Source organism: Lepidochelys kempii, chromosome 2 (genome assembly GCF_965140265.1).
Source record: "Lepidochelys kempii isolate rLepKem1 chromosome 2, rLepKem1.hap2, whole genome shotgun sequence".
Taxonomy (NCBI): domain Eukaryota; kingdom Metazoa; phylum Chordata; order Testudines; family Cheloniidae; genus Lepidochelys; species Lepidochelys kempii.
Genome location: NC_133257.1, coordinates 173,043,236 through 173,058,580, shown reverse-complemented (window position 1 = coordinate 173,058,580; position 15,345 = coordinate 173,043,236). Strand labels below are relative to the sequence as shown.

Genomic DNA, 15,345 nt, shown 5'->3' with positions numbered 1-15,345 from the left:
TAGAAAACTTAATAATAATGGGAGATTTCAACTACCCCCATATTGACTGGATATATGTCACCGCAGGACGGGATGCAGAGATAAAGTTTTGTAATGCTTTAAATGACTGCTTCTTGGAGCAGTTAGTCCTGAAATGCACAAGAGGAGAGGCAGTTCTTGATTTAGTCCTAAGTGGATCTTAGTCCAAGAGGTGAATATAGCTGAATTGCTTGGTAATAGTGACCATAATATAATTAAATTTAACATCCTTGTCTGGAGTGGGGGGGGGGGAACACCACAGTAGCATTTAATTTTAGAAAGGGCAACTACACAAAAGTGAGGAAGCTAGTTAAACAGAAATTAAAAGGTACAGTGCCAAAAATGAAATCTCTGCAAGCTGCATGGAAACTTTGTAGAGACACCATAATAGAGGCTCAAATTAAATGTATACCCCCAATTAAAAAACACAGTAAGAGGACAAAAAAGTGTCGTCGTCCCCGTCCCCCCCCCGGGGCTAAACAACAAAGTAAAAGAAGCAGTGTTAGACAAAAAGGCATCCTTTAAGAAGCAGAAGTTAAATCCTATTGAGGAAAATATAAAGGAACATAAAATCTGACAAGTGAAGTGTAAAGATATCATTAGGAAGGCCAAAAAAGAATCTGAAGAAAGATTCAAAAAATAATAGCAAAAAAAATGTTAAGTACATCAGAATCAGGGAGCTTGCTAAACAACCTGTGGACCATTCAAGGACAATAAGGCCATTGCAGAGAAATTAAGTGAATTCTTTTCATTGGTCTAAATGGCTGAGGATGTGAGGGAGATTCTGAACCCTGAGCCATTCTTTTTAGGTGGCCAATCTGAGGAACTGTCCTAGATTGAGGTGTCAATAGAGGAGGGGTTTTGGAACAAACTGATAAACTAAACAGTAATAAGTCACAGGACCAGATGGTATTCACCCAAAAGTTCTGAAGGAACTCAAATGTGAAATTGAAGAACTACTAACTGTGCTATGTAATCATCATTTAAATCAGCTTCTGTACCAGATGACTGGAGAATAGCTAATGTGACACCAACTTTTAAAAATGTCTCCAGAGGCATCTTGACAATTACATGCCAGGAAGCCTAACTTCAGTACCGAACAAAGTGGTTGAAACTTTACTAAAGAACAGAATTATCAGACACATAGATAAACATGATAGGTTAGGGAAGAGTCAGCATGGTTTTTGTAAAGGGAAATCATGCCTCACCAATTTACTCGAATTCTTTGAGGGGTTCAACAAGCATATGGACAAGGGGGATCTAGTGGATACAGTGTACTTAGTTTTTCAGAAAGCCTTTAACAAGGCCACTCACCAAAAGCTCTTAAGGAAAGTAAGCTGTAATGGGATAAGAGGGAAGGTCCTCTCATGGATTGGTAACTGGTTAAAAGATAGGAAACAAAGGGTAGGAATAAATGGTCAGTTTTCAGTATGGAGAGAAGTAAATAGTGGTGACTTCCAGGGTCTGTACTGGGAACAGTACTGTTCATGATATTCATAAATGATCTGGAAAAATGGGTAAACAATGAGGTTGCAAAATTTGCAGATGAAACAAAATAACTCAAGATAGTTAAGACCAAAGCAAACTGTGAAAAGGGATCTCAGAAAACTGAGTGACTGGGCAACAAAATGGTACACTCACCAAAATGGCAGATGATGATCAAAGTTGATAAATGCAAAGTAATGCACATTGGAAAACAAACTTAATCCCAACTATACATATAAAATGATGTCTAGATTAGCTGTTGCCACTCAAGAAAAAGATCTTGGAGTAATTGTGGATAATTCTCTGAAAACGTCCAGTCAATGTGCAGCAGTAGTCAAAACAGATAATGTTGGGAATCATAAGGAAAGGGATAGATAATGAGGCACAAAATATCATATTACCTCTATATAAATCCATGGTATGCCCACATCTTGAATACTGCGTGCTGATGTGGTTGCCCCAGCTCAAAAAAGATATTTTGGAATTGGAAAAGGTACAGAAAAGGACAACAAAAATTATTAGGGGTATGGAACAGTTTCCGTATGAGGAGAGATTAATAAGACTGGGACTTTTCAGCTTAGAAAAGAGACAATTAAGGGGGGATATGATAGAGGTCTACAAAATCATGACTGGTGTGGACAAAGTAAATAACGAAATGTTGTTTACTCCTTCTCATAACACAAGGAATAGGGGTCACCAAATGAAATTAATAGGCAGCAGGTTTAAAACAAACAAACGGAAGTATTTTGTCACACAATGCACAGTCAACCTATGGAACTCTTTGCCAGAGGATGTTGTGAAGGCCAAAACTATCACAGGGTTAAAAAAAGAACTAGATAAATTCATGGAGGATAGGTCCATGAATGGCTATTAGCCAGGATGGGCAGGGATGGTGTCCCTAGCCGCTGTTCGCCAGAAGCTGGGAATGGGCGATGAGATGGATCACTTGATGATTACCTGTTCCGTTCATTCCCTCTGAAGTACTTGGCATGAGCCACTGTTGGAACACAGGATACTGGGCTAGATGTACCCTTGGTTTGACCCAGTATGGCTGTTCTTATGTTCTCTTTCACCAACAGAAGTTGGTACAATAAAAGTGATTATATCATCAACCTTGATCTTAAATAACAAAATCACATAGGTCAAATAAAAATATAGTATTCAGAGAAATTAAACATACCATATAAGGAAAGGCAAAAAGTATTTGCTTTCATGTGGGGTGTGAAAATACATGGAGAAACTAGTTAAGTGTCACAAATAGCAAGAACTTTACTTACACAAAATTGACAAGTGTGTGTGAAGAAGTGGCCCAATGCTAAACAAGGGTAGGCAAAGTAGAAAAAAAGATATAAATGTCCATGTGGTAGTTTGCAGAAACGTACAGGATGGTTTCAGTAAGGAGGTAATATTGAACTTTGTCCTGAAAGGAATGGAGAGTCAATGATTTTATTTAAAAATGGAGAGGATATGGTCATATTTCTTTGACCTGGAATCAGGAGAGCTGGGAAATGAGAGGCCAAAGAGCATGGGAGTTGCAATAGTCAAGACAAGAGTAGAAGAAGATATGGATGCAGATTTTAGCACAGTGGAACCCAGGTAGTGGTGTACATGGGGAGTGTTGTGGAGGTGCTTGTAGCAGATTAGCAGATATAGGAGATATGAAGGAACCGTAAGGTCCAGGGTGATAGAAATCTGTATCACAAAAAGAAATTGAATCATGGAGTTGTGTGAGGATGCTCCTCTGGCCAACAGAAGAAAGCCAATTTTAAAATCTGGCAAGTTTGTATACAACCAGATAATAGAACAGAGACATCCAAAATCCATTTGTGCATGCAATTCAAGTGCAAATAGAGCATAAATGGGCTTGCATATATATACTCTATTGTGTGTGCAAAATTACACAAGGTGATTTCCATGCACAGATATACGTATGATCAAATACTTATGAAAATTTTACCCTATATACTGTATAGTACTTTTTCCAACAGCATAAGTGTCTGGCTCTGGGTTCTAAGCAGTCAGGCCTGGGGGTTGGACTGGTCGTATAGTCAGGACAAAGGTCAGGGCAGCACTGAAACTGGGATCTGGGGACAGGCCATGGGACAGAACTAAGGTTAAAGTCAACAGACCAGCCAAAAATCAAGATCGTAGCTGGAGTCTGGCTGCAGACCAAAGGTCAAAGCTGAGGTGTAGTCAGGAGGGGGATGCAGGGCTGGAGAAAGGTTGCAGGAGGGCACAGACAAGGCTGATGTTGGCTGGAGGGTAATGAAATACCTGTGCCTGGGAGTCATGTGACCTGGGCCCTGCCCTGGGATAGGCTGCCGCAGCATACCTGAGGGTGACGTCACCGCAGGCTCTGCTTACAGGCTGAGTCAGTGCAGCTGAGTTGCTGCTGCATGCCTGAGTGAAGAGTCACGGCAGGCTCTGTTGGAGCAGCGAGTGATGGCACCTATTGAGAATCTCACCTCCTCACATCTAAAGGTCCCTCTCTGCAGCCTAAGGGGAGAGCTACTGGACCCAGGTCTCAAATAAATATGGAGGACAACTAATGAAAAAACAGGGACAGACGTGAGGGTCACAGGGTCAAAAGCAGGGTTCCAGTGGGGGACACTGAGCAGAGAACCCCAGACAGTTCCCACTGCTCCTCGAAGGGAGCCAGTGGGCACAGTCCTGGTCTGGCTGTGGATTTGCCTCACAGTATTTATTTATCTTGGTGTCCTCACCAAATGATATTGAAGATATTACATTCTGCTGACTTAAAATTCCCTATAGTTTGAATCACTTTTCACCCTGAACTATGTCAAATTAGTATTTAGTAAAGTAAAAAGGTTGATTTTAAAAAAAATGTTCCAGAGGAAGTTGGGTTAAGCTAGCTTTCTTACAAGACACACAAAACTAACAGTAGGGGTTGTGGTTTGTTGGATAGATCTGACTTAAAACTTTTAACCAACTAGATAAATAAATAAATTAAATAAAAAAGTTTGCTCAGGTAGATGGTGTCAATAAATATCTATATTGATTTTCATATTTACGTGAATTAAGATAGTATATGTTAAGCTACCAATACAACTTTAGCTTTGCTACTTATACTGGTATAAAAGTAAGTTATATAGTAGTAAAATGCAAAATTGGATATTGGCATTATTATTGAGATTTCATGTAAATATCTGTCCAACTTAATGTAGAAATGGTTGGGTTTTTTTTGTCAGTGGGAAATTGTTTTAAAGCAAATCTATTTTCAAATAGAAATAAGGAAGGAAATACATCCAAAGTGACACATGAAATGATTTTGGAGAAGAAAGTAATTTACCAAATATATTGGAAGATATGAATTTAGGGTTTCAGTGTTTATGAAACCACAAAGTGGTTATGAAAATAAAAGCTGAATATAGCTGACAAGGTTTAAAAACACAGAAAATTACATTCAGAATTCAGGCTTTGTCTAGCTGTACAGAAGTGTGAGTCAGTCTTATGTCAATGGAACTACTTTAAAGTGTCACCAAAACACCAGCCATTCATAGAAAATGGAAATTTTCCAAATAATTGGAAATTTCCTGTTCTATATCACAGATCCCTACAGGATATTGTACCCTAATATTAAAATGGAAAAATGTTTGTTTTTCATTCAGAAAATGATTTCTTTAAGCATGTTTCTTATTAGTCTCTTGAAATTCTCTAACAGATTTCAGTGACACACCTGTAGTATAATAAAGAATGTAGGCAGATCGTATAGTACATTTTCTTAAAAAGCTTTTACTCTGTGTGTATAAACAATAACAGTTTTGAAGGAGGTGAACTGCACTATGGCCAAGTGTCCAATATGTTTCTGTCAAAAATATTTTTCTCTTTGATACATTCCTGTAAAATGGAAGTGATGCATGCACGTATAGTGTGGGAGAGAAGGAAAATTCCAAAATTAATAATTCCAAAATGATTTGTCAGGTAGACTATTATGCATTAAGGTGTACTATGGGTATTAACAAAGAGTCTAGTGTTAGCTATTACAGGGATGCTGTGAATTTCAAAATTATCCTGGTGATAACTATAGTTTAATTTGTATTATGTTTCCAGAAAATATTTCCATTTGTTGGTTGGTTGGAGGTCTATTAATCTTCCCTTAATGTAAAAATGTAGTAGTTCATAAATATTATTTGGACAAATTCAACATGAAAGGAAAATTCCTTTAACCCTTGATCAGAAAGCACAGAGTCTGTCCTGAGACTGGCTGAAAAGAAATTTAATAAAGGGAAAAAATGGTTCTTTGAAATGAGATTTCAAAGCATACTCCAAGAAGAGAAAAGTAATAGTTTCAAAAAGCGAAAGTATTATGATAATTCCTATTTAGATGAATCTTTGATAGAAAAGAAACTGGTCAAACTCAAATCTTTGAAATTACATTTTGTGGCTGTTTCAAATAATAAATGTATGTTCTAATATAATTTCCCCTATTTTTCATTCATTTCCATTCCACCTTTTCTTTTTCATTTCCTCAGCTCTCTGACAATAATTTAGCTGGAGTGGGAGAGCAGGTTGGGTAAAGGTGAATTACGTTTGTCACAAGTGAATTAAAGCCTGTTAAATCTTTTATTCTGAACTTCACAGCACCTGGTTTGTTTTAATAATGCAGAGTTAGTAACTTCCATCTCAAGCCAGCAGGCAAGCTGCCTCCATCTTATCCCATGGTGGGCAAGACCAAGATTAAGTGAATCTCACTGCTGTTCTTTTCTAACTTTCCGTGTTTTGTGGGACTTGAATCCATGGGGCATGGCATCACCTGCACAAGAGAAAAATCCAAGGCTTGTGATGTTATTCTGATCCTGGTACTAGTCATTCATGGCTTTTAAAAACTTAATTTATGATAAGTGAATGTTTCTCATGATTGTCTTCTTTTTCTACTTTTATTTGAAAAGAGGCCACAGCAGGGCTGTGATACATCATCTTTTGTGTGGTTGGCACAGTTTGTCATGAATTCTGTTAATCTACCTAAAACAACAAGGATTAATTATGAGTGTAGGGCAAACTGGCATTGATATGATGTATTACTTGAGCAGCTCAAAATTTGGCCATTCATAAATCTTGTTGTTTATTTCATTTTTGTTTTTCTCTTTGTCTCTTGTCCTGCCAGGTGTGTTCCCAATCACTGTGAACATGGTGGCAAATGCTCCCAAACGTGGGACAGCTTCAAATGTACTTGTGAAGGAACTGGATACAGTGGCGCCACCTGTCACAACTGTAAGTGACACTGTGATTTGCTTCAACACTGTAATATAATATAGAAGGCATGCACAATACTGATGCCTTTTGGTTGAGATGTAAAAGTCCAAGTCAGAGCCATCTGTGGTTATTAAAGAGCCCATAGAACTTTTTTTGTGAGAGAAGGGATGCTGACACTTGCATCTGGCCCACATTCCATTTTGACTACTTAAAATTCCATACTGGGTGGTTAAATGGATACATGAGTTCTTCAATCAATGTACTAAATGCTTGCCTAGTGTTGCTGAGAACTCTTAAATGGTGGCAGTATTTGGTCACTAAAGGCTAGTCTCCACTGAAAACTTACATTGGCATAGCTACGTCCACGTTTCTGAGAGATGTAGCTAGGCCACCCTATTCCCCAGTGTAGGCAGCACTAGGGTGACAGAAGAATTCCTTCATCTACTTAGCTATTGCCTCTTGGGGAGGTGGATTACCTGCAGGGACAGGCAAACTCCTCCTGTCACTAGAGTGAGTGTCTACACTGAAGTGCGACAGTGGCCCTGCTGCTATACCATTTTAAGTGTAGATCAATCCTGATACTGAAACAGACGCATGTGCAAACTGACTCTTTGGCCATTCTGAAAGTCACACTATTACCGCGATTGTGGTAAGTACTGCAGGCAGCACTATTAGTGCCCACTGCTTACAAGCCATATTGATTGTAGCCATATTACAGCAGCTTCCTCTACTGATATACTGGGAGTGAGGAGAGAGAGGAAAAGGGATGTCCTTGTACTTTCTACAGCATCTGACTTACGTGTGCAGGGCAAGCCATTGTGTGTGTGTGTGTGTTTGTCTTTCTAGCATACATTTAAAAGGGCCTTTTCATTTTGAAAAGTGTTTTCTAAAATATGGTAGATGAGATGACTTTGTTAAAGGTTTCGGACGAACCTGGAGAAGAAAGGCAAGAGTGCGAGAAGAATGGCAGATGTGTTGTGATCGGCACAGTCTTAACGACAGCTGAAGACCGATCGATCTGGGTGGTGGTGGTAGATAAGATAAAGAAGACTTGTCCATTTACTGTCTTTCTCCATTGACATGCCTACAATAACACCCTCTTAATATTAAAGAGAGAACAGTTACTTTAGATTCACTATCAAAGCTACAACCAAGATGCTTACAAAGAGGTGAAAAATCCAATTACCAGTTTAATTCAGAGTTTCAATTTTTTGTTTACACTTTAATGTCACATTCTAGAATTATGCAAAATATTTAATGAGAAATATGACAATCTATGGTTTTGCCTTTTGTTGGATTTTACAATATTCAAGTAATCTCATGAAAAACTGACAGTTCACAGATTTTCCATTTCCGCTTAAACTATGCTATTTTTGAGCAAAATCTCAACGTCATAATGAACATATTTATAACGCACACCATTTTAAAGTATTTAAAAATGCATTATTGTTTAATTATAGAGAGATTTGGAATTATTCAAAAAGCTGTTTGAGAGATGAGCATTTCCATTGCTCATTTGCTGTGGCTTGTGTTAATACTTGGGATCTATAAAGGCCTTCTTTTGACTCACCAATGGTATTCCTGAAAACAAATGTTTGTGATAGTTTCCAACCTCATTTAGTTGCATTTTTCCATTTCTGATGGTGGTAAATAGTGTACCCAGTTAGATTTTAAAAGTCTTTAATTTGTTGGACAAATTGGTTTTCTTAAAACCTGCTGTCTCTCCTTAGCTTGCGGAGCTTATGATATATACAGAGGGTTAGTCACCTCTTCTTCATTTTGTACTTTAAAGCTGTGGCTTTCAGTTCAATGTGTGGGTACTGGGTAGTGTTGATGGCCTGTGATATATAGGAGGGCAAACTAGGTGATCTAGTGGTCCCCTCTGCCCTTAAACTCTGACTCTATGTATCTACAGCAGATCCCCCCCCACCACAAAAAATGTATTTATATTATAATGAGATCAGTTATTGAGTAGTAATTTGCTCCAGAAGCCTGGTCATTTAATGCCTGTGACTTGAAATAAAACATAAATCAAGTGTAGATGGATCTGAACCAAAATCCCTATTCTGAAAACCCACTGTTTAGGTTTGCTGTCTTCTGTGGATCCAAATGTTTACAGATCAGATTCCCTTTCCATGGTTTGCACAATGAGGGCAATCTTTTCCTCTCATGTCCACATCAAACATCTCAGCTCCAATATTTTGCTCTCCCTGCATGTGTGAGCTCCCACTTACGTCAATGGGAACAGAATATTTGATGTGCTGACCTGAGATGAGCACTTATTCTTATAACATTCCCTCCCACCCCTGAGGTAGAAATGCCATATTCTTTATGGAAAATCTCTACTAGGTTTTACTCTCTGGACAGCGTTATTACTGACTTATAAAAAGTATCTTACCTGGATGCTTCTCCCCATGCCTTATAAACTCCAGAAACTTTAACAGGATGAACTGAAAGCTTTTCATTAAGGTGATATTCTCCCAATCAAGTACAGGTTGTGGAATGGGGTGCAGAGAGTTGTCACCCATATTGAAGACCAGGGAATAAAGTGGCTTCTGCAAAAGTGGTGAGGAGCCAACGTGCACAACACCCATGTGGTGAGTGATGGATTTGGTCTTACCAAGCGCCAGTACAGTGTAGGCCTGGCTTGACATGAGTAATTAGACATGGATGAGGCCTCATTTCTTGAGAGGCTGGTTTAGGGTGGTAATGGAACTGCAGGCTGGAAACAGAATGTCTGTACTAGCTAAGGTAAGAGGGAAGACCCACGGAACCATTTCCAATTGGCAAAATAACAATAGATAAGGTATATGTTGGGAACATAAAGATGAAGTAAAGAGTAAATCATACTTGGACAGTGTGTGGATACAGCATTCTGTACAGGGATTGGTTTCTACACAGTAACCAGGCCAATCCCAAAATGTGTAATGTAATGTGGAAATGTATATAAAGGAAGATCTTTGCTGTATAACTTTGGATGGTACACTTGTGTCTGATCAACTCAAGTGTAGTTTGATTGTATGCAAATAAAGAAATCTCAGTGACTAGTTCAGCATCGAACTGGGTGGATAATGGCTTGGAGGCTAGTGAATGGATAAGGTCTCAGAAGCCACCCCAACATACTCCTGAGTGAATCAAGTCTCAGAGGCTATCCCAACACACAGTTATTTCACAAAAAAACCTGTCAGCCAAGAAAAGTTTATCTGTTGGCTAGAAGGGGGCCAGAATTTCTCCTCGTGCATTTCAGGCCATATAAGCAATAAGCAAAAGAGAAAAAGATTTCAATTAAAAAACAGTTATAATTTCATTTTATGAAAATAATAATACTTCATTATTAGACATGCCTTTTAAATTCCTTCCTTCTTTTTGAACATGTAGCTATTAGGTTTAAAATTATTCTCTGAGACCATTTAAATATAAGAAGATACTCATCTTCAGAATGAATTGTGCCACTGTTAGATTGTAATATATCCAAAGAAATCAGATGGGTAAAAACTGATTATTAAAGAAAAACATAACCATGTGTAAGGAAGCACTTTTATGGTTCGTTCACAGGCCAAATTCCTGTTTGATGTGACTGAACCTTTCTGTGCATAAAGACTGCAGGAAAGACTGGGAAGGAAATATAGAATTTTGTAGTTAAATAGTATTTGGTGAAACAAAGGAAAAATAATTCGGCATATGTATTTTTGACATCATTAAGTCTGAATATTCATAGGTTTCTTTTCTGGTTTAACACCATCACTTTGAAGATCATTTCTTTTTGTGTATGTGAATGGGTGGTTAAGATATTCAGTTCATCTGGATAAATGCAAGGAGGGAGGCTTAGTTAATTAAGCATGTTCTCACCTATCAGTGAGTCTTTGAAAATAAGAATAAACTACTTTTCCTCCTTGAGTGCCAACGAGAGAGAATAAGGAACAGAGGTAGGGAGTCACTTCCCTGAAATCACATTCATTAAAAAAGAAAGAAAAAATCCCAGTAGCTGTGTACATTTCTCTTAATAGCATTTTCATCTGACTTCTGCAAAAAGGAAAGGAAAAGATGCAACTGGACTGCTATGTCAAAAGGGGGATTTAAAGTACAGTGTCTGTCTTTCAGGTACAAGCAGGATAAAAGCACATGGGATTATAGCAGGACAGGTCATCTGGAGGCACACAGCACAGGAACCTTTGCCTTTGCAACACAACCAAAGTTTCAGGCTAATCCCTTTCTTCATATATTGCTTTAGAAAGACAGCAAAGGGTTTTTTTAAGGATCTAATTTCAGTTTTACAGCGAGTGTTGCAATACTTTTAAAATTACTCTTTTTTCTTTAGAAAAAAAGTTTATTTGAAAGGTGAGCTTCAATTTATGTAATGAAAGTATCACCTTTTAGAGGTGATCACGGAATGGTCTCCATGTTGTGGACCCAGGTGTATAGCGAATTTTGGCAACCTTCTGTTAATGAAACTCAAAATCAGGGGAAACTCATGCTTTATTACAAGCCTGCAATTTGCCAGATTTGCCAAATGGTCATTGGTATTCATGACCCTCCTAGTAATCTTAGATCTATGCTGTTGAGCAAAACTAGAATGTTTTTGGTTTGAGGTGGGAAGTCAGCACTTTTCTGTAGTTTTGACCTGAAATCAGGTAATGCTCTGGAGCTTTGGCTGAATTTCATTTTGGATTTTTAAGTTCATTTGAATCAGAAACTCGAAGCAGAAACTTAAAGCCAAACTCAAGGGATAAACTCTTTAAACTCGGAGTAAACATTTTCATGAAACCCCTGTGAATCAAATGGCTTTGTTTCACACCGCTCTAGTCATAATGCATTTATTAAATGACAATGCAAACCACAATAAGTATATAGAAGAGGAGAAAATACACATTCCTTAGGATGAAGAAGAAGTATTTTTTAAACCAGAAAAAAAGATACTTTGCAGGAAGAAATTTCACCTGGAAACAAATCTGATGTTACGATAATGGCTGATTGACTCTGATTAGGAGTAGCAGTTCAGCACATTTACTTTTTCAAAAATCAGACTATGTTTAAATGACTAAATAGATTTGGATAAATTTGCTTTTCAGTATAGGACAGACACTGTAAAAGTAGTATTCTGGTGTTCAGTATTTGTCTCCACGCAGTAATTTCCATAGCAAATGAGTTCAGTTTACAAATGGAATGTTTATTCTGATTGCCTTCCAATCCAACCAAAGACCTGAGACTCAACCCTTTTCTTGCATTTCAGCATCTGCCAAATTTTGCCCTCAGTTACAGATGTGCAACCCTGTTTTCTGAGGTTTTATGCAGGAGTGATGGGTTATAAATGTTGCTAATGATCCATAAAAAGGAATATAATCCAGCTCACTCTCTCTTAACTGTGTTGGCTCTACAGAACCAACAGAAGAAGTAAAAACATAAATACTTTTGACAGTATAAAAATAGTGAAAGTGAATGCACACAAAGTTCAGGTTGATTGAGTAAAGCATACATTTTTACTTTATCAGAGTAGAACAGCACTTGAAGTTTTAATTTTTTCCAAATCCAATACTGTAACGTTTCATGGTTTCATTAGCTGTGATACAATGGATTAATAGAGGCTGGACTGTAACCCTGACTGCTGAATTCCTTGGTTTTGTCTCCTTAAGGCATGCTATCAATGAGTATTTTCCCCTACACTCTGGAATGTGAATAAAAGTCAATGGGGGGAAAAAGCACTCTTAAAATGTTGAGTCCATTTAGTACCACTAGGAGTCTAATGTGGTTTGATGGGTTTTTTGTTTCTCCCCTTGCTCCACCCCTTCTCCCTAAACTGAAAAATTCTGATTACTTTAATAAAGGATTTAACAGCATCTAGAAGCAAATTTAAGAAAACAAAATTTGAATCAGACCTTGTGTGTCACTTCATGTTGTTATTTGTATGGGCAATGGCATAATTTTGATACTTGATTAAGTTGATTGCCAAATTCAGTCATCAGGAAGACAAATTTAATCTTCACAGACTATAATTTTCATGCTGGGACTATTTAAACTCCAGCGGGCTCTCTACTGATTAGTTCACAACAACTGTGTTTTCCTGTTTTTTGTAATGAGAATTCATTGAGACTATTGAAATCCTGAGCTTTTTGCTTCTTCTAATTAAAACAAGAGAGACATGATATTACCTGTTCACATCATGAAATGGTTATGTTTTCTCTTACACAGATAGCAACTGTGTTCTTTTGGTCTAAATGAGTTTTATTTTAGATAGGAATCACAGTGTGATTTGCAGCTTTTGTAAAGGCTGTAGCATCACTCAGAACAAAATGGCTACTCTCTTTGAACACAGGCGGGCTTGTTAAAAATTTTAAAGTGTGGTACAGAGAAAGTAAAGGCCTCACAGTTTCATAAACATAAGGATGGTTTGTTTGGTCAGATATAGCAAGCTACTTTACCAATTCATAGAATCACAGAATATTAGGGTTGGAAGAGATCTCAGGAGGTCATCTAGTCCAATCCCCTGCTCAAAGCAGGACCTACACCAACTAAATCATCCCAGCCAAGGCTTTGTCAAGCCGGGCCTTAAAACCTCTAAGGATGGAGATTCCACCACCTCTTTAGGTAACGCATTCCAGTGCTTCACCACCCTCCTAGTGAAACAGTGTTTCCTAATATCCAACCTAGACCTTCCCCACTGCAACTTGAGACCATTGCTCCTTGTTCTGTCATCTGCCACCACTGAGACCAGCCGAGCCCCATCCTCTTTGGAATCCCCCTTCACTTAGTTGAAGGCTGCTATCAAATCCCCCCTCACTCTTCTCTTCTGCAGACTAAATAACCCCAGTTCCCTCAGCCTCTCCTCGTAAGTCATGTGCCCCAGCACCCTAATCATTTTCATTGCCCTCCGCTGGACTCTCTCCAATTTGTCCACTTCCCTTCTATAGTGGGGGGCCAAAACTAGACGCAATACTCCAGGTGTGGCCTCACCAGTGCCAAATAGAGGGGAACAATCACTTCCCTCGGTCTGCTGGCAAAGCTCCTACTAATACAGCCCAATATACCATTAGCCTTCTTGGCAACGAGGGCACACTGCTGACTCATATCCAACATCTCGTCCACTGTAATCCCCATGTCCTTTTCTGCAGAACTGCTGCCTAGCCACTCGGTCCCCAGCCTGTAGCATGGGGTGCATGGGATTCTTCCTTCCTAAGTTAAGGACTCTGCACTTATCCTTGTTGAACCTCATCAGATTTCTTTTGGCCCAATCTTCCAATTGTCTACGTCACCCTGGACCCTATCCCTACCCTCCAGCATATCTACATCTCACCTTAGTGTCATCTGCAAATTTACTGAGGGTGCAATTAATCCCATCATCCAGATCACTGATAAAGATGTTGAACAAAACCAGTCCCAGGACCAACTCCTGGGGCACTCCGCTTGATATCGGCTGCCAACTAGACATTGAGCCATTGATCATGAGCCATTGAGCCCGACAATCTAGCCAGCTTTCTATCTACCTTATAGTCCATTCATCCAATGCATACTTTTTTTAACTTTCTGGCAAGAATACTGTGGGAGACCATATCAAAAGCTTTGCTAAAGTCAAGAATATCACATCCAGCGTTTTCCCCATATCCACAGAGCCAGTTATCTCATCATAAAAGGCAATCAGGTTGGTCAGGCATGACTTGCCCTTGGTGAATCCATGTTGACTGTTCCTGATCACCTTCCTCTCCTCCAAGTGCTTCAAAACAGATTCCTTGAGGATGTGCTCCATAATGTTGCCGGGGACTGAAGTGAGGCTGACCAGTCTGTAGTTCCCTGGGTTCTCTTTCTTCCCTTTTTTAAAGATGGGCACTATATGTGCCTTTTTCCAATAATCCGGGACCTCCCCCGATCGCCACGAATTTTCAAAGATAATGGCCAATGGCTCTGCAATCACATCAGCCAACTCCCTCAGCACCCTTGGATGCATTAGATCTGGACCCATGGACTTGTGCACATCCAGCTTTTCTAAATAGTCCTTAACCTGTTCTTTCACCATTGAGGGCTGCTCATCTCCTCCCCATACTGTGTTGCCCAGTGCAGCAGTCTGGGAGCTGACCTTGTCTGTGAAGACCGAGGCAAAAAAAGCATTGAGTACTTCAGCTTTTTCCACATCCTCTGTCACTATGTTGCCTCCCACATTCAGTAAGGGGCCCACACTTTCCCTGACCACCTTCTTGTTGCTAACATACCTGTAGAAATCCTTCTTGTTGCTCTTAACATCCCTTGCTAGCTGCAACTCCAGTTGTACCTTGGCCTTCCTGATTACAGCCCTGCATGCTCTAGCAATATTTTTATACTCCTCGCTATTTCAACGTAATCTGAGTTGAAATAGACATAGCCAGACAGTCCAGCAATAATAAGGATATTTCATGTGAATCAGGGTGCAGGAATATGGAGACATAAGTGCTCTAATCATACTTATAGCAATTGGGATACATGCAAACAGGGGCAACAGCATTTAAGATAATTGCCATCAGGTAGTCAGACTGCTGACTACCATATACTAAGAAAACAAGGAAAACAATCTCTTTCAGAGTTACAGTCTCCATGCAAGAGGGAAGCGTTGCACATTACTAGGAAAATAAAGTAAAAAAGCCTCCCCCACAAACTTCATTTCAG

General features: G+C 39.0%; 1 protein-coding gene across 14 annotated transcripts in view; it reads left to right on the top strand.

Annotated features, from left to right (window-relative positions):
* The window catches only part of CNTNAP2 (contactin associated protein 2), a 1,665,145-nt gene that overhangs the window by 1,124,910 nt on the left and 524,890 nt on the right, over positions 1–15,345 (top strand). For all 14 annotated transcript variants that reach the window (XM_073332778.1, XM_073332790.1, XM_073332779.1 and 11 more), the window contains exon 11: positions 6,629–6,735. In XM_073332778.1, coding sequence (XP_073188879.1) covers positions 6,629–6,735 — 107 coding nt within the window. The remainder of the gene's footprint in view (positions 1–6,628; positions 6,736–15,345) is intronic.